The 19,768-nt window shown below is 45.0% G+C and overlaps 1 protein-coding gene across 2 annotated transcripts; it reads left to right on the forward strand.

The window, feature by feature from the left end:
- Positions 1-1,697: 1,697 nt before the first annotated feature.
- On the forward strand, positions 1,698-19,368 carry DDX39B (DExD-box helicase 39B). 2 transcript variants are annotated; one of them, XM_083351274.1, is made up of 11 exons: positions 1,698-1,828; positions 7,128-7,361; positions 7,452-7,579; positions 7,907-7,999; positions 9,385-9,568; positions 10,253-10,371; positions 12,484-12,615; positions 15,465-15,574; positions 16,827-16,971; positions 17,245-17,392; positions 18,462-19,368. In XM_083351274.1, exons 2-11 carry the CDS (start codon positions 7,151-7,153, stop codon positions 18,476-18,478), a joined length of 1,287 nt encoding a protein of 428 aa, XP_083207400.1. In that variant the 5' UTR covers positions 1,698-1,828; positions 7,128-7,150; the 3' UTR covers positions 18,479-19,368. The 2 variants fall into 2 exon arrangements, with proteins under 2 accessions (XP_083207400.1, XP_083207401.1); XM_083351275.1 differs by lacking the exon at positions 1,698-1,828 and adding an exon at positions 1,837-1,890.
- Positions 19,369-19,768: the final 400 nt, after the last annotated feature.

Here is a 19,768-nt window from a genome sequence, read left to right on the forward strand (position 1 = left end):
CTTCTTCTTCTTCTTCTTCTTCTTCTTCTTCTTCTAAGAAGTTTTATATTTGTTTTTTGTTTGTTTCTTTTTCTATATTAGTTTTTTTTATATATATATTTAATATTATTAAGGTTTGTTTTATCCTATATAAGCTAGAGAGTGATAGATTTTAGAGTTTATGGTTGTTAATATATGGTTGATTATGATTGTTTTTTTTTATATATACCTTGTATTTAGCTCTGGGAAGTCGGGGGGGGGGGGGGGGAGGGGGGGAGGGGGGGGAGGAAGGGGGGGAGGGAGAAGGGGGGGGAGGGGGGATTTTTTTTTAAGGGGGAAAATTGTATGTTAAAACTTTTCAATAAAAAAAAAGAATTTGCAGGCAATATTGGGATGGTGTGGTCAGGTAGAAGGAAGGACATAAAAAAAACAAAAGGTGGAAAGAAATAGATTTTGTTGCTAAGAGATGAGATGAAATACACACCTGCAAATTAATGGGAAGAGATAGATAACAGATGGTTAATTTAAACAAAACCTCCCTCAACTCAGCGCTCTCTGGTAGGGAGTCATGGGGATGGCCTTGATGAACCTTTTGTTCAGAAACCATTAGAAAAACACAATTCAGAGAAACATGCCTTGAGCCCAGGAGAAGAAAAAGTACTAGGTCAGCACCTTCCTGATTTCTTGGATTATGAGAAAGAGGGGAATAAAAATGCAATTGGGCATGTAAGATTTTGTTACTACTGTGTGTGCTGATAAATGTTTAAGAACTGGTTCTGCCAACTCCACTGCCGCCTTGGTGCCATGCAGCTACCTAATGGAACAGCCAATTAACATATTAAGCATCATCAATAAACTCTGCTTTCTTCCAGCTTGCAAAATTCCCAAAATTGTAACCATTTGTCTGAAATGGTATAGGCCAGGCATGACAAGCTGCTGGCCCGTGGGCCAGATGTGTCACATTGAAACCGCGCCGACCCCATTGCCGGCAATGGGAAAAAAAATTCGATACATTGCACGACCTCACGAGTTTGAAATGCCTGATATAGGCTTTCCTGCCTGAGCAGGGGGTTGGACTGGATGACCTCCAAGGTCCCTTCCAACCTTATTATTATTATTATTATTATTATTATTATTATTATTATTATTATTATTATTATTATTATCATGTGCGGGGGAACCTTTACCTTTATTATTAATAATAATAATAATTTGAATTATTAATATTTTGAATAATAATAATAATAATAATAATAATAATAATTCAAAAAGTTACCAAAGCATCTGAATTTTGATCACATGACTAAGGGAATGCTGCAATGGTTGTGTGAAAAATGTCACTTTTTTCAGTGATGTTGCAACTTTGGTCACTAAATGAACTGTTGTAAATCGAGGACTAGCTATAATTCCCTTCTGGGAACGAGCCAGAACAACCTAACCTACCTTTTTCAAATGAAATAAATGCAATTGATTTAAAGCTGAACAACCACGTGGGTTTACTGACCAATTGTGAGCCAGCACAAATTTACTCCCATTGGGAAGACGCCTGCAAAAATCTATTCCAAGTATCCTGTATTAAAATAGGATTGAACGAAAACTCACGAAGAACGGTATCATTTACAAATTATTTTGAAACATTATAGACGTAATCGTGATTTTTAAGTGTGTTACATTTATCGGGCACTCAGTTAGACAAAAGCCGCAAAAAAAACAAAAAACCGCGCGGGGTCTTCGTCGCAGGTCCCTCCAGTCGCTTCCGCTTACGCCCATCACCTAGCGGAAGTTGCTTTCTTTCCGTCGTGATCGCGTCTCGGCGTTACTTCGTCGAGCCCCCTCCCTTCGGTGTAAGGTAAGCTCTTTGATAATCGCCCTTTTATCGGCGCTCCGGTTAGTCATCCGTCGTATATCGAGGTGGGTACGGTTTCTTCGGCCATTTGCCTTTCCGATTCTTTTCTTTTGGCTGGTCATTTTTGCATCCCCGGGCCCAAATTTATAGCTGGGAGCGAGCGGGAGCGTGCGACGTACTCCCCCGTCATTGTAGTGAAAGCCTGGAATTAAAGATGGCGCCTTTCCTTCAGCCTTGTTTTCGTTTCTTGGGCCGATCGTAATCGAGAAACATCGGCCACCCGCTACCACTCTCGTCTTTTAGGCCTGGCTCGTTAGATCGAGAGATCTCTTGGGCTTCAGCCCAGCCAGGAATTAGTCGACAAACTACTTAACAGCTAATGTACTAATGCTTTTTTTGTAACACCCCCCTCCATTTTTTAATGGGGCCTTATCTGTAAAAAAAAATCTAGAGTATGGTCTATATTGTCTTAGAGGCGAAGGCAATGATTTCTGCTTTTTTTTTTCCCCTCCACAAGTGGCTTTGCAATACTTGATTACGTATTTTTACTGTAGTAATTAAGAATTACTTTTAATAATAATAATAATAATAATAATAATAATAATAATAATAATAATAATAATAAAGTTGGAAGGGACCTTGGAGGTCATCTAGTCCAACCCCCTGCTCAGGCAGGAAACCTTATACCAGGGGTCTTCAAAACTTGGCCCTTTTATGACTTGTGGACTTCAACTCCCAGAATTCCTCAGCCAGCGTGCCTGGCTGAGGAATTCTGGGAGTTGAAGTCCACAAGTCATAAAAGGGCCACGTTTGAAGACCCCTTGCCTTACTTATACCATTTCAGGCAAATGGCTGCTAGTCTTGAGCATGCTGCGTAGGCTTCCTGTTTATTTGGAGGCGCTGTTGTTGGATTAAAGAAATCATCTGGTGCATCAAATTGTGTTGCCCCTGCTGAACAACGGCGAATAATGCATGCTGGGGTGGCCCAGAGTTAAATGGATGTAAGGAGCTTAATTCCCTCGGAAATTCCCTGAGAAATTCACAGGGGTAAAATACACAAGTTCTCTTTTCTCCCAAGATTTCTTCCTGACTCCAGGAAGTGGGCAGAAAAGGCATGATCCGGTTTTCCCCGTACTGATCATGGTTTGATAGCTGATTTCAGCACCAATGAGGGAGGTTTAAGGGGGGGATTTGCAGATTGCTGTTGTTGAATCTGCCTGTTTCAGGGAAAGATGGACGCTGCTGAACGGTGGTACAGGTAGTCCTGGAGTTACAATTGAGTCCCAAAATTTATGTTGCTAAATGAAACTCATTTGCTAAGTCGCCCTGAGTCCTTTGGGAGATAGGGCGGCATATGTCCCATAATAAATAAATAAATAAATTTAGAGTAAAAACTAGCCTATTGACAAAGCAACTACTGCAATGTTAGAATATGGTTGATGCATTCATAAGAGTAGTGATCATCCGGATGTAATCGTGGCTATTGCTATCCTGTATCAATGTTATTTCTCTTCATTCTTTCTACTGTACAAAAGGAATCCTCCAAACATCAGTGGAACATTAAGATTTTGCCTTATGTTTAGTCTTCAGCAAGCATCAAATGCAGTCTTTTGTTGAAAACCTGTAATTGTTTCTTTTATTTACTACTCATTCTTCACCTTGCACCCAACTTGAGTTATGATGGAGCTGGATTCTACAATTAATGCCAAGTCATTTACTTAATGCATACTTTGGCAGGTGAAATGTATTTATATGCATAGGAGATTTGCAGTTACATCTAAACCATAGCAGGCCCTTTTGCAAAACATTTTCTATCCTTTATGTAAAAAGGATTAAGTAAAAAGAATTTATACAGTTAAAAAAAAAAGAAAAAAAAAGAAACTCATTTGCTAAGTGAGTTTGCCCCCATTTTACGACTTTTCTTGCCACAGGTGGCAAGCGAATCGCTGCCTTTGTTACAAGAATCGCTGCATTTGTTAAAAGGTGGTTAAGTGAATTTGGCTTCCCCATTGCCCTTGCTTGTCAGAAGGGTCGCAAAAGGAGATCACGTGACACCCCCCCCACACACACACACACACGCTGCATGAACGAGTTGCCAAGCATCTGAATGTTGATCACGTGACCATGGGGGTGCTGCAACGGTCCTAAAGTGTGAAAAAATGGTCCTGAGTCACCTTTTTCAGTGGTGGTGTGACTTTGAACAGTCACTAAATCAGGGGTGTCAAACTCAATTTCATTGAGGGCCGCGTCAGCATTGCGGTTGCCCTCGGGGCCGAGTGGGTATGGCCAGGGTGGGCGTGGCCTACTGGGTGGGCGTGGCTAGAGTGGGTATGGCCTACTGGGTGGGCGTGGCCAGCTCTACATCGTTCGCATCAAGGGTGCCTATGGGGGCCTGGGCAGGAGTGGGACAGATCTGAGGGTCTCTGGGCCAGGGCCAAGGCAGTGGGGGCCATTCCCTCACTGTTTCCAGGATGGCTTCGCGGGTCACATGAAACCACTTCGCGGGCCGGATCCAGCCCCCGGGCCTTGTGTTTGACATGTCTGCACTAAATGAACTGTTGTAAGTGGAGGACCACCTGTGCTTCCAAAGATCTTCCTCGTTTGTCATGCTTTCTCTGCAAATACTGGCAGTTCAGTAGTTCTTAGACTGGCAAAGTTTACTTATTGGTTATCCCTGTCTTCAGGCATTGATCATTGCTTAAATCTTATGTGGGCAGAGTTTACATTTTCATATGCATTTGACCACTTTGATGTTTCCTACAAAGCAACCTGCAGGTGTAGTCATTGTCTTATAACTCTAATTAAGACCCAAGATTTCCATTGCTAAGCAAGGTGATTGTTGAGTTGATTGTTGGGTGAGTTATGCCCAGCTTTGCAATCTTCTTTCCATAGTGGTTGTTAAGCAAATAACTTGGTTGTTTTTAAGCAAATGACTGCAGTTGAGTGAATCTGGCTTGCCCCCTGTGATTTAGCTTGTTGGAAGCAGGCTGAAAGATTTATTTATTTATTATTATATTTTTATACCGCCTTTCTCCCGAAGGACTCGGGGCGGTGTACAGGGCAATAAATATAAAAAACAGAATACAAAAGTTAAAAAACGATTAAATATAATGCCCAAATTTAAAATTTAAAACAATAGTTAAAAACATATTAAAACCCCACCCCTAACCCATCAGACCAGGTCAGATTGCTCAAATAAATACGTTTTTAGATCGTGCCGGAAGGAGCGAAGGTCGGGGGCCGTCCGGAGCTCAACCGGCAAGCGGTTCCAAAGGTCTGGCGCGCCCACAGAGAACGCCCTCCCCCTGGGGGCCACCAATCGACATTCTCTGATCGGAGGCACCCTGAGGAGGCCCTCTCTGTGGGAGCGCACTGGATGGAGGGAAGTTGACGCCGGCCGCAGGTGTTGCCGTAGGCAATCCGGACCCATGCCATGTAGGGCTTTGTAAGTCATTACCAACACCTTGAATTTCACCCGGAGGGCAACCGGCAGCCAATTCAGCTCGCGGAGCAAAGGTGTAACATGGGAGTATTGGGAAACTCCCAGTACAACTCGCGCGGCTGCATTCTGCACCAGTTGAAGCCTCCGAGTGGACTTCAAGGGCAGCCCCATGTAGAGAGCATTACAGTAGTCTAGACGAGAGGTCATGAGCGCGTGAGTGACTGTACGCAAGTGATTGCATTCGGCAATCACATGACCCTAGGAAGCTGCAGCCGTATGCTATTTGCCAGGTGCCCAGATTTTGATCATGTGACTGTGGGGATAATGTGACAGTCATAAGCGTGAGGACAGATCATAAGTCATTTTTTCCCCCAGTGCCATTGTAACACTGGACAACAGCTAAATGAATGGCTGTAAGTCTTGTGTACAGTAGTAGTACTATGCTAACACAGTCATTTGGCATAATAAAAATGGATGGTTGATAACCTGTAACATTTTATATTGATTTCATTGTGTCAGGTAGTCACTGGATGGCAAAAATTAAACTGGATTTCACTTCCTTGTGGTGGCTGGCTGGATTTTTACAGCCAAGACCTAGGTTTCCAACTTACGGGTACCATTTACACTTAAATCAGGATTCTTCAAAATTGTTGAAAATTATTAAAATCAAAATAGCAAGAATGTAATTGAATCCTTGTTTGCATAAATTCAATTAAAGGTAAGAGTTGTTGTATTTGTCCCATTTAATTAGCTAGAACAGACACGTCAAACACAAGGCCCGGGGGCCGGATTCGGCCCGCGAAGTGGTTTCATGTGGCCCGCGAAGCCATCCTGGAAACAGTGAGGGAACGGCCCCCACTGCCTTGGCCCTGGCCCAGAGACCCTCCTTTTGCCAGAGACCCTCAGATCTGTCCCACTCCTGCCCAGGCCCCCATAGGCACCCTTGATGCGAACGATGTAGAGCTGGCCACGCCCACCCAGTAGGCCATACGCACTCTAGCCACGCCCACCCAGTAGGCCACGCCCAGCCTGGCCATACCCACCCGGCCCCATGAGGGCAACCGCAATGCTGATGCGCCCTCAATGAAATTGAGTTTGACACCCCTGAGCTAGAATATATATTCTGATAAAGTGTCTCCAGGACACTTTGACCTAAAATAAACCATTATTTACCAGAAGACTTTTCAAGAGAATTTTTAAAGAATGAATTAAATTCTTCTAGAATTTTTTTCTACTTTGTGAGATGATGGACATATCATGTTTACACATAATGGTAAGAGCCACTATATATAACTTCCTGCAACCAAGGATATTGGGCGGATTCCTGAGGTGGGCTACTATGCCCTCAGATACTATCTTCTGTATCTCACCTGGCTTTTTAAGACATTCTTATAATAATGCAACGATCACCAAAATTATTTATTTGCAGAATAAAGCTCTGTGCAATGGTACATCTTGGGTTAAATTTATTTTTGTGGTAGAATGGCTTACTGTGGTAGCCATTTTGTGAAGAGGCAAGCCTCTTGTGACAGCCGTTGTGTGAGTATGCTTACCACATGCTCTCAAAAGCCCCAAATGTGCTCCCAATCCTTGTGAAATGAACTTAAATCTTGTGGCATAATAACTTGGAGTAGAGTTATAATACCATGCAATAGAAAGGAACTTGGACTAAGTTATGAATGTAGATGTCTTAGTTTTGCAGATGCCTCGTTGTATGGTCATATAACATGACTGCTGTCTTTGAAGGGTTAGAGGTCACTGTGGCTTGTAATGCTTTGTTTGTTTGTGCTCTGCAGTACACTGATAATGTTGGGGATTTTCTTTCTAAAATGCTTTGGCTCACTTAAACCTTTATCTCAGTTTTTAGTGAGGGAGACATCACCATGACCGAGAATGACGTTGACAACGAGCTGCTGGATTATGAAGATGATGAGGTGGAAAACCAAGCAGCTGGAGAAGGGGTGGATGTCCCATCTAAAAAAGACGTCAAGGGATCCTATGTCTCCATCCACAGTTCTGGCTTCCGTGATTTCCTATTAAAACCAGAACTCTTGCGTGCCATTGTTGATTGTGGCTTTGAGCACCCTTCAGAAGGTGAGTCAAGATGACTTGTCCCGTGGAGAGCTTGGGCTTCTGCGATCTCCGCTGCACCAGGTGTTAATTCTGTCCTTATTCTCAATGCAGTGCAACACGAGTGCATTCCACAAGCAATCTTGGGCATGGATGTCCTGTGCCAGGCCAAATCGGGCATGGGCAAGACTGCTGTCTTCGTTCTTGCTACGCTTCAGCAGTTGGAGCCAATAACAGGACAGGTATGTGACTGAAATCCAGACTTTTTCTCCTCCCCACCCCTTAGATCAGGGGTAGGCAACCTTGGCTCTTGTATGACTCGTGGACTTCAACTCCCAGAATTCCTGAGCCAGCATGGCTTAGCTTGGAAACCTCTCCCTTTTCCCTCAGCATGGCTGGCTCAGGAATTCGGGGAGTTGAAGTCCACGAGTCATAAAAGAGCCAAGGTTGCCTACCCCTGCCCTAGATGATAGTTGGGCACGGATGCTTGAAACCTGATCACACAGGTGAGCTAAGAATAAGCAGGGGTGATGGGAGAAATTACAAATTATTTTTGCCCTCTTTCACAGGTGTCTGTGCTGGTGATGTGTCACACGCGTGAGCTGGCCTTCCAGATTAGTAAGGAATACGAACGGTTCTCCAAGTACATGCCCAGCGTCAAGGTGAGAATTCAGGAAGCTGTTTCTGTTTTGAATCATCAAGAATGCTCTTGTTTACCATCATGGGAGAGAACTGAAGTCTAGAGGATTATTTCTTCGTGTATATTTGTATGCCAGCCCAGGTGACCCTAGGCATGATTTTATTATATGCTTAAAAGTTTTTTAAAAAACCATAACAGTGATGTGACCTTAACTGCTTTCCAAAAATATAACTGGGAAAGAGCCATTCTAACCTCTAACCTGAGCTTCGGGCTGCTCTTAAAAAGGCTTATTTTGAAGCATCTTCCTTTTTAATTTCTCATAGTCTAGGCCCTAGGGACTTTTGCCATCATTGAGTAGGAGGGCAGAATTTATCTGGGTGAAAAGGTAACAGACTTGCCTCGGTGAGATGGGTGGTATAGAAGTTTGATAATTAAAAAAACAGGAACCATAAAAGGAATGGGTGATAGTAGATTGGGCCTGAAGCTGGGTCAGTGCAGTTCCTGCAAAGCCAATGATACTCTTTACCAGGGGTAGGCAACCTTGGCTCTTTTATGACTCATGGATTTCAACTCCCAGAATTCCTGAGCCAGCCATGCTGGCTCAGGAATTCTGGGAGTTGAAGTCCATGAGTCATAAAAGAGCCAAGCTTACCTACCCCTGCTCTATACGGTGTTGACTGCAGCAAGGGAGCAGCTGTACTCAACTATTGTAACTTCTGGATTGACTTCAAGAGCAGCCCTCAGCAGAACAGATTGCGGTATCCGAGTGCACATTAAGGACACTGCTGTTACATAGTCACCCAGTCTAGAAAAAGCTGTTAGCACAACTACCGTGTGCTGTTCCACCAGAAGACATAAGTCCTAAAGGACCCAGATTGTTAACCTCCTATTCCAACGGTAGTATTAGCCTATCCAGAGTTGAAGAAGCATTCTGGAAGCCGATGGATTCTAAATAAACACCTCCCTCTTGCTCTGATCCATCCTCTGTTCCATCTCTGTCCTCTAGGCCAGTGGTTTTCAACTTTTTGTCTGTGGAGCCCTGGGTTTTTTTTTTTTTGGGGGGGGGAGATGCAATGTTGTCGCAAGTGGTCTCCAAAGGCTTGAATAAATATTATTTAAATTGAGTTAAGTTTTGGGGGACCATAGCCACAAAACGTATTCAAAAGAGGTCTATGGTAAAGAAAAGTTTGAGAACCACTACTTTAGGCACTGGGGCAAGACCAAACATCTCTTTCTTGGCCTGGAGCAGATATATACAAGTAGGAAAGGACTGAAAAAGTTTCTTTGGGCTGTGTCATATTTAGCATGATATTCTGCTGCTTGCCACCCCTGAAAACTCAGGTGTGTTTGATAAGCGAAATCTAGCAACCATGCCAGACAACATTCCTTCATTCTTCCCTCCCATAGGTGGCAGTGTTCTTTGGGGGCCTGTCCATCAAGAAGGATGAAGAGGTTCTGAAGAAGAACTGCCCCCATATTGTGGTGGGGACCCCGGGCCGCATCCTGGCTTTGGCCCGCAACAAGAGCCTTAACCTCAAACATATCAAGCATTTCATCCTGGACGAATGTGACAAAATGCTTGAGCAGCTTGGTGAGTGTCGTGGGTATTCTGGAATAGAAAGAAAAGATAGAGCTTTATAGGAGCCAGAAATCTACATCGTGCCCTTTCTAGACTGAGTTTGTACGAAGGCAAGGAAGAAGTAGGAAGATTCTCCCTTCTTGTCAGCCCATTAGCCCTTAATGGGGATATTTTCTGACTTTGGCTGTTTCTCTTTCAAAATTGAGGTAATTCTGTAACTGTCAATATGATCTGTAGAGAAACTAAAACATACATTCTTAATAGCAAGCAGCGCTTATTAGACGTATACTGTTTCATAATAATAATAATAATTTTATTTGTATACCGTCCTTCTCCCGAAGGACTCAGGGCGGTGAACAGGGCAATAAATACTAAAACAAAAGTATGGTGATTGCTTTACAAACAGTCTGAGCAGTTTACCGAGTCAACATATCGCCCCCTCCCCCAAACAATCTGGGTCCTCATTTTACCAGCCTCTAAAGGATGGAAGGCTGAGTCGACCTTGAGCCGGTCAAGATCAAACTCCCAGCAGTGGGCAGAGTTAGCCTGCAATACTGCATTCCACCCATTGTGCCACCACAGCTCCTTTTTCCCCCCGAGGCTTTTGAGATGTGCGGTACGTTTAACCCAAGTAACTATTGTTAACCTGTTTGTCCTTCTCCTCCTCTCCCCCCCATCCCTCTCCCCCCCCCCCAGATATGCGTCGAGATGTCCAGGAGATCTTCCGCATGACCCTGCATGAAAAGCAGGTCATGATGTTCAGTGCTACTCTCGGCAAGGAAATCCGCCCCGTGTGCCGCAAATTCATGCAAGACGTAATTAAAACCCTTCTACCTTCTTTATCCACCTGGCCGGTCAGCCTACCTCTCTCCCTCCCTCTCCCCGTCCAAGGAAGGAGAAGGGGGCCGGCACGGAGAACACGACCACTGCCTACAGTTCACTGGGCTGCACCCTTGCTGCCCCTCAGCTAGCCAGTTCTGCTAAGGCATCTGTAGGAGACATACTTGCCGGAAGATCATTCGGGTTACTCTTAAGAGCCTCTTTGCACACAAGAGCAACAGCGCTTCTCCCACTAGGGTCAAACCAGCACTTCTGCTATGATTCTTGTTTTTGCCCCCTCTGGCACACTTGTCTTAGAGATCATCTACATTTTATTCAGGGCGGATCCATCCCGGAAGGATCCTCTTTTATGCTTTCCCACCTGGCAAGCGGCGCAACATTTGGCAGCGCTCCCTTGCTGTCCTAGTTCCCTCCCTCTGCGTGGAATTTGCCTGCTTGTGTCAGCCACCGCGTGGCAGAAGATCCTGGCCCCCACACACACCCACGTTCAGAAGATCCTGGCCCACACACACCCAGGCAAGTGGTAGCCTCTCTTTTTTTTCTTCTTCCCCCTTGCCCCCCTGCATTAACCTGATCCACACATTACACACAAAGACACAACCGCGGCCTGTACGTTCCTGTTCCCGCCCTTCTTGCCCTGCCCCTCCCTGCCCACGCATTCTGGAGACCTGCGGCGAAGGACTCCCCGAGGGATCTGAACCGTCGGAGGCAGCCCAATGGAGCGGACGCCTGGTGACCCGGAGGAGAAGTTTTATCCTTTTTTTGGAACTGGCAAAAAAAAAAAAAAGCGTTGTGCCGTTTTATTTTCTGTTACCCTCTATTCTCCTCCTCTTCCCCCCCCCCCCCCGTGCCATGTGGAAAAGGGGTTTGTTTTGAGAGCCTTCACAGTGGGAGGGCAAATAATTCAGACATCTTCCCCAGAGGAGCCCTCAAATTACCAGGCAGAAAAGTTACTCTCTAGAGCCAAGGGGTGAGGAACTGTTGGCCCTTTTGTGGCTTGTGGACTTCAACTCTAGCTGAGGAATTCTGGGAGTTGAAATCCACAAGACATAAAAGGGCCATAGTTTCACCCCCACTTCGGCTTTTTAGAGTGTTGTTAATAAGAATGTTAGTTAACTGGAATGAGTTTGCCAGGGACCTTTGTGTTCAAAGTCAGGTGATTGGCTGGTCTTGATAACGAACAGATCAGAAATGATTGATGTCTTCTGCTCTTATATGGAAGGAAAGGAATGGCACCTTCTTTTTCTTTTGTTGCCCAGATCTTGTTACCCCGTTAGGTTTTGAGAATGGCAGGGAACTTAAGATGTAAGCTTCTGCATGGTTAAATGTCCTGAGAAAGTGATTGGTAGTCATGTTAGTTAAGGTAGCTGGAGTACGTAAGTAAATCCCTTTTTTTCCCCTACACGTGGGTGTTCTCCCCCCTTTTTTTTTAAATTTCAGGTAGTGAAAAGGGGAAACGTAACTAAGAAACTGCAGAGTTTGACTCAAAAATTATTTTAGGGCAACAATATTAGTATACATAGAGTGTGTGTGTGTGTATAGACACACACACATAGATTTTCACGGGTACAGGTATGCAGGTCTTGGTGTATTCAGGTCTTTTCCCATGTAAGATTGATAGTGTCTTGGCGACGTTTCGACGAGGTCCCACTCGTCATCTTCAGGCTGGTATCTTCGCCTTCGTGCGCGAAGCCGAAGACACCAGCCTGAAGATGATGAGTGGTACCTCGTCGAAACGTCGCCTATATATATATATAAAACGTCGCCTATATATATATATATAAAAGAATGTTTTGCAGGATAATAAATGCTTGGCTGAGAGAGGAGAATGCTGCTTCCCAGTGTGCATTGCTTAGATGCTTTGGGGCTTTTTTTTTTTTTTTGAGTGTTCTTGTTGGAAGGAGTTAGCCAGGGTTTGTTTCCTGGACCTGTTCTAAGGGGCAGGACCCATCATCTTTGTGGTAGGGGGAAAAGTTGCTCCTGTGCAGATCTGCGCTTCTTGTCCTTTTCCCCCCCCCCCTCACCCTCCCCTCCAAGCCCAGGTCCGTCTTACCCTTGGTCTAACTGGCCCTGGATTTGCTTCTCAGCCTATGGAGATCTTCGTGGATGACGAGACCAAGCTGACGCTGCACGGTCTGCAGCAGTATTATGTCAAACTGAAAGACAACGAGAAGAACCGCAAGCTGTTTGACCTGCTTGATGTGCTGGAGTTCAACCAGGTGCTTTCTGGAAATAGAGCCTGTGGTGGGGTGGGGGTGGGGGGAGTGATAGATGCGGAAGAGGCCAGAGCTGGCTAAATCCAGTGCAGGTGGCCCTGTAGGAACAGCTTACCCCCAGAAATTGTGGGCGTTCCATCACTGGAGATTTTTAAGAGACTAGACCAGACATGTCAAACACAAGGCCCCGGAGGCCAGATGCGGCCCATGAAGTGGTTTCATGTGGCCCGTGAAGCCATCCTGGAAACAGTGAGGGAACGGCTCCCACTGCCTTGGCCCTGGCCCAGAGACCCTCCTTCTGCCAGAGACCCTCAGACCTGTCCCACTCCCGCCAAGGCCCCCATAGGCCCCCTTGATGCGAATGATGTAGAGCTGGCCACGCCCACCCAGTAGGCCATACACACTCTGGCCACGCCCACCCTGGCCATACCCACCTGGCCCCCTGAGGGCAACCGCAATGCTGATGCGGCCCTCAATGAAATTGAGTTTGTCACCCCTGGCCTACACCCAGGGGTAGGCAGCCTTGGCTCTTTTATGACTCGTGGACTTCAACTCCCAGAATTCCTGAGTCAGGAAATATGCTGACTTAGGAATTCTGGGGGTTGAAGTCCACGAATGAGTGAACCTTGTATTGTCAAAGTACAACCATGTATACATTGAGATTAGCTGAGCCTCCCTTCGTGCTCTCACCCCCCAACTCACAGTGACAACAAACCTCCATCTTATTACACCATGGGAACTGTAATAAGTCGAAAGAGCCAAGGTTGCCTACCCATGGACTAGACATTCACCTGTCTGTGATATAGGTTCCCCTGCTTGAGCAGGGGGCTGGACTAGAAGACCTCCAAGGTCCCTTCCAGTTCTATTCTATTCTATTCTAGTGACTACTTGAAGTTACCGTGCCACTGGAAAAAGTGACTTATGACCATTTTTCACACTTGCAAACCGTTGCAGCATCCCCATGGTTGAGTGATCAAAATCCAGACACTTGGCAACTGACTCATATTTATGGCGGTTTGCAATGTCCTGGGGTCATGTGATCATCACGTTGTGCAACCTTCTGACAAGCAAAATCAATGGGGAAGCCAGATTCACTTAACAACCACATTAGTAACTTAACTGCTGTGATTCATTTCAGAACTTCAACTTCAACTCCCAGAATTCCTGAGTCAGGAATTATGCTGACTTAGGAATTCTGGGGGTTGAAGTCCACGAGTCCTAAATGAGCCAAGGTTGCCTACCCCTGGACTAGGCATTCACCTGTCTGTGATGGTATAGGTTCCCCTGCTTGAGCAGGGGGCTGGACTAGAAGACCTCCATGGTCCCTTCCAGCTCTCGTTCTGTTCTGTCCTATTCTCAACTTATAACCCATTTACTTAGCCAGCATTCAAAGTTATAATGGCACTGATAAAAATAAATGTCATCTGGTCCTCATGCTTAACGACCATTACAGTATCCCCACGGTCATGTGATCAAAACTCGGGCACTTGGCAATCAGTCTGTCCAGGTAGTCGACTTAACGACAGTTCATTTAGTGACTGTCCAAAGTTAAAACGGCACCGAAGAAAGTGACACATGATTATTATTTTTTTCGCACTTTGCACGCACTGTGGTGTTGCCCAGGGTCACTTGATCAAAATGTGCCCTCTTGGCAACTGACTCGTATTTATGACGATAGCAGCCTCCCACGGGCCATGTGATCGGCTTTTGCGACCTTCTGACAAAGCCCATAGGGAAGCCAGGTTCACTTAACTGCGTTATTAATTTTAACAACTGCAGTGGTTCGCTTAACAACTACAGCAAGAAAGGTTGTAAAATGAGGTGAAATTCACTTAAATGTTTCACTTAGAACAGGGGTCCTCATACTTGGCCGCTTTAAGACTTGTGGACTTCAGCCCATAGTCTGGCTGGGGGATTCTGGGAGCTGAAGTCCACAAGCCTTAAAAGTGGCCATGTTTGAGGACCTCTGACTTAGAAAATTGAAACTTTGGGCTTAATTGTTGAAAGTCAAGGACTGCCTGTATATGCGACCGCTGCCGCGTCCCTGTATCGTGTGATCCATTTGTCAACTTCCTAGCCTGCATCCAACAAGCCAAAATTAGTTGGGGAAACCGGAGTAGCTTGAACAGTGGCATGATTCACTTAACAACGGCAGTGATTTGTTTAAGCAAGGCACAGCTCATAAAAGCGGGTTTGATTCATTTAACAGCCGTTCTGCTAAGCAAGGAAAATTCTGATCCCGGTTGTCATAAAAGTCAAGAATTTCTGTTCATCTTGAAAGAAAGACATTTTGAGGTTCTTAATCGAATGCTAGGGATGCGGTGTCTCAGTGGGTTAGGACGCTGAGCTTGTCGATCAGAAGGTCGGCCGTTTGGCGGGTCGAATCCCGAGTGCCGCGTAACAGAGTGAGCGCCTGTTACTCGTCCCAGCTTCTGCCAACGGTGGGAAGGTAACAGCATTCCGTGCGCCTTTGGCATCTAGTCATGCCGGCCACATGACCACGGAGACGTCCTCGGACAAGCGCTGGCTCTTCGGCTTTGAAACGGAGATGAGCATCGGCCCCTAGAGTCGGAAACGACTAGCACGCATGTGCGGAGGAACCTTTACCTTAATCGAACGCTGGGAGTTGGCTGATTTCTGCTACAACTGTCGCAGCTAAAATTTTGGGCAAAAAAAAAAAGTAGCCTTGTCAGACAGGAAGTTGGCTTATATCACTCCGAAGAATAAAAGCTAAATGGCACTTTTGACAAACTCCGGAGTTGTCAGAGGGGCTTCCACAACATATAACTGAGCAAGGTTCACTGCTGTTCCCTATAGACTGGTGGGGTTGACTTTCCTCTTCCTCTGCCTAGGTGGTCATCTTTGTGAAGTCTGTGCAGCGTTGCATAGCTCTGGCCCAGCTCTTAGTGGAGCAGAACTTCCCAGCCATTGCCATCCACAGAGGCATGCCCCAGGAAGAGAGGTGAGGTTGCGGCGGGAAGGGGTTGTGAGCGCAGCTCCTTGCCAGGGGTTCTTTTGCTGTGATGATTTTGCTCAGACTAGAGTCTCTGACTTCTTCAGTGATGATGCTTTTAAGCCCTGAGCAATGGCCCCTGCAGAAGCTGTTGCAAATTCTCTTACCCAAAAAAGTTGATTTGTACGAGAGGAGACGTTTTGAGAAAGAAATGGGCATCCCGGGAAAGAAAAGCAATTTCTCATCTGAAATGTTTAGAGAAAGCTTGCTGTTTTTTAGACATGTTGCTTTTCACACATGCGCCGTTGAGACGAGCAGTGTTAAATCCTGAACGTTCAGGGTTTGGAACCCACATTTTTGAGAAGTCTGGAATGTTGTATTTTTCCGCTTTTCGGGAGGCGCTTTTGATGATTTCCAGAAGGAGATTCCCTGAACCAGAAGCAGATGGATGTGTTCCACAGGTAGCCTGCTCCTGAAACAAGTGTTTTGTGTGGAATGCCATATCTGGGAAGATCACCTCCAGAACATTCCTAAATACTGAAGCTTTCCAGAGGAGATTTGAGATAGTCCACTCTCCAATTAATGACTTTTACACACCCTGCATTTTGCCTGTGTATAGAAAGAAAAAAAGTCTCTGTGGGTTAGATCACAGTAATGGGAGTTGAGTATCTTATGAAGCAAGGGTTTAAAAAGTGTAACCTGTGGACGAAGGATCACCAATGTCACCAGAATGCAGTACTGCAGGCTACTTCTGCTGACTGCCATCTGCCAGCAGTTCAGCAGTTTGAGTCTCGCTGGCTCACTGTTGACTCAGCCTTCCATCCTTCCGAGGTCAGTAAAATGAGGACCCAGATTGCTGGAGTGGGCAATATGTTGATTCTGTAAACCGCTTAGAGAGGGGCTGTGAAGCGGTATAGAAGTCTTAAGTGCTATTGCTATTGCTGTTGAATAGATGGGCCAAAAAAAGTCGTATTTTAATTTTTTAGTTGGGAGAAGCGTAGAAGGCCAATAGTTTTCTTCTGGAGGTTATAGATAACATTTCGTCTTATAAAAGATCTGGTGAATCAAATTAGGCTCCTGGTTCCACTTGCTTTTTCAGCTTAGGCTTTGGAATGTCTCCCAGAGACCAACATAGCTTTCAAAATAATTTGATAAATAAAATAAAAATTTAAAAAAACAACAACAGAAGTCCTCTGTCTCTTATGTTCTATGGGTGACGTTTCATGGTGAAGAACATTACCATGTATTTGCTGTCTCGCAGATTATCACGGTACCAGCAGTTCAAGGATTTCCAGCGTCGTATCTTGGTAGCCACCAATTTGTTCGGTCGTGGCATGGATATTGAGCGGGTCAACATAGCTTTCAACTATGATATGCCAGAGGATTCAGACACCTATTTGCACCGGGTAAGCCGAACAATACAAAAACGCAACCTCCCAATTTCCTAGGACTGGGTGCCCAAATTGGGATGAAGACAAAAGTCCAAGGTGTAGTTGCAATGATGAATTGCTCAGACTAGAGTCTCTGACTTTTTCTGATGTCTCTTCAAGCCCTGAGTAAGTGCCCTTGGTTGAAAGCCCTTTGTTTTTAAGTCCTCTGCTGTCCTTTGAGGGTTTGAAATCCTATTTGGGGGTTCCTGTGCAATAATCCAGACCCATCTTCCCATTTCTGGATTCCAGGTGGCTCGTGCTGGTCGCTTTGGCACAAAGGGCCTGGCAATCACTTTCGTGTCAGATGAGAATGATGCTAAGATCCTAAATGAAGTGCAGGACCGCTTCGAAGTGAACATCAGTGAACTGCCTGATGAAATTGATATCTCCTCCTACAGTGAGTGTGCTTTATCGTGCTTTTTAGCTCAGCCCACCCCCATCCTCACAAAAATAAGTATGCCCAAAAGAGGATGTGGCCGATGCATAATTTGTATTGCCTGCTAAATATTTTGCAGAGTGGAACTTTTATGTTTTCCAGATGAAAATGGAAAGTTGATGTTCATACATACAATATAAATATTCCCACATTGTCTATATAGAAGAGCCACCTTCAGATAGTCCTTGACTTATGACCACAATTGAGGGCAAAATGTATGTTGCTAAGTGAGACAGTTAAGTGAATTCTGCCTCATTTTACAATCTTGTCACAGTGAAGTGAATCATTGCAGTGGTTGTTAAGTGAATCTGCCTTCCCCATTGACTTTGCTTGCCAGAAGGTCGTAAAAGATGACCACATGTGTCTCTGGGACACTACAACCATCAGAAATATGAGTCAGTTGCCAAGCGTCTGCATTTTGAGTATGTGACCGTAGGGATGCTTCAACAGTCATAAATGTGAAAAATAATCATAAGTCACTTTTTTCGGGGCTGTTGTAACTTTGCTCCCTAAACAAATTCGAAAGTCAAGGACTACCCGTAGTCTCTTCAAACCTTGGTTTAATTGTAAGGCTTACTTACATTCGAGTAACTTAATACTGTGATTGGTGGATGAAAGAAGACGCCCTGTGGTATGTTAGTTCTTCTTTAGCCGATTTTTATTAATTTTAATCTTTAATCTTTTGTCATTGTAATGTTTTATATTATGCCTCTCAGAGTTGATTGATAGGTTGGGTGATGTGTAAATTTACTAAATAAAACCCAAGTTACTACTTCAGAGAAACACAGTTCTTCTGTGGCTTTTATCCACTTTATAAACTGGGGCAACAGAATGGCATTTGGTCTTGAGTGAGCACAAGGAAGTTGAGATGTCTTTAAGGGGGGAGACATGGCGAAATGAGTGGGCGTAGGAAAGCGGGAGTTGGATTTGCTTTGCTGTAACGATGGGCCTTTTTTCATTTAGTCAAGAGCCAGTCCCTTGCCCCGTTCTGCCTGACACCTCTTCGATCTCTCTCTTTTTTTCTTTTCAGTTGAACAGACCCGATAAAAAGGGGCTTGCCTCTCTCCACGTTGACCTTGGTTTTAATTCCTGACCTCTGCCACTTTCCTGAAACTTCACATTTAATTTCACCTGATGGAGAAAGAAGTGACTGACTGTCTTGGAATACAAAGCCACCCCCAGTCCCCGCGGCAGGGACAGAAGACCATCTGTCACTTTTAACTCCGTGTAGTGGAAATGAGGCTGATCTCAGCAAGCCTCCATTGCTCATCGGGGGAGAGAGAGAGACACCTTGGGGTGGAAAGTCTCATTGCTTGACCGGCACCAAGATGGAAGGAGCAGCCTCCTGTTTTATGATGCTTTTTACAAGAGACCGATTTTCAGACGGATGTTCACTACCTGCCTACCAGCAAGTTTTTTTTTGGGGGGGTGGGGGTGGGGATTTCCTCATGTTGCATTGCTCCACTCTGTTCTCCACTCAGCACCTCATCTTCCCCACTGCTCTGACAGGAAGCACAAAGGAAAATGGGGGAGGGAGCTGAGGTGGGGGTTGCTCTTATAAATGTCTGGCCTTCAAAAATTGTGTTTCGTTTCAAATGGGGTGACTTCCCGGAATGGGAGAAACTTTAAGAAAACAAGCTTCCTTTTGTACACACGCTCATACCATTTTAAAATCCACTTTTTTTCCCCTCCTTCTTCTTCTTCCTCTGCGTATTCCTCATGGCTTTCCACTTTGTCTGCATGTTAACATTACTTCCATCCCTGCTGGTGTCTTCTGGCGGGTAAACTAGTAGTGAAGTTAGTCATGTTTTAGCTGTGGCTTGTTCTCTCTCTCTCTTTCACTCTCCCTCCCTTTGAGACCCTCTTATTATTATTTTTGGTAATGAAAGGAGCCCAGCTCTTAAGGGTGACCGATTAAACTAGTCTTGTGAATAAACCTTTTGCTGATGTCATTTTTTTTTTTTTTAGGATTGTGCTCCACTGTACCTGTGAAGTATTTATTCAGGTCGATGTAAAACCAGTACTAAGACAGAGGACTTAATTTCACAATTGGGTGGTCTTGTACACTAAAGCTTGAGGGGTTATAACTGGCCTTGTAATGGTAAATACTTGATTCATAACAGCTATGGGACGATGTGACTGGATGGCATGATTCATCTGGGCCATGTACAGGTAGCCTTTGACTTACGACCTTAGTTGGAGCCTGTTTTTCACAGGTTGTATTTACAGTAGTCATTAAGCAAATCAACCCCGGTTATTAAATGAACACTGGGGTCATTAATCAATGGCTTGCTATGGATGTAATTTGACCAAAACCTGGAAGTGCCAGTTTTCAAT

Source organism: Vipera ursinii (assembly GCF_947247035.1).
Source record: "Vipera ursinii genome assembly, chromosome: 2".
NCBI lineage: Eukaryota > Metazoa > Chordata > Lepidosauria > Squamata > Viperidae > Vipera > Vipera ursinii.

What these genes read in the sequence shown, in the direction of transcription:
- DDX39B (XM_083351274.1), top strand. Translation starts at nt 7,151, where the DNA reads ATGACCGAGAATGACGTTGACAACGAGCTGCTGGATTATGAAGATGAT. An exon ending in CTTTGAGCACCCTTCAGAAG is followed by an intron (nt 7,362 to 7,451) that starts GTGAGTCAAGAT and finishes TTCTCAATGCAG; the next exon opens with TGCAACACGAGTGCATTCCA. An exon ending in TGGAGCCAATAACAGGACAG is followed by an intron (nt 7,580 to 7,906) that starts GTATGTGACTGA and finishes CCTCTTTCACAG; the next exon opens with GTGTCTGTGCTGGTGATGTG.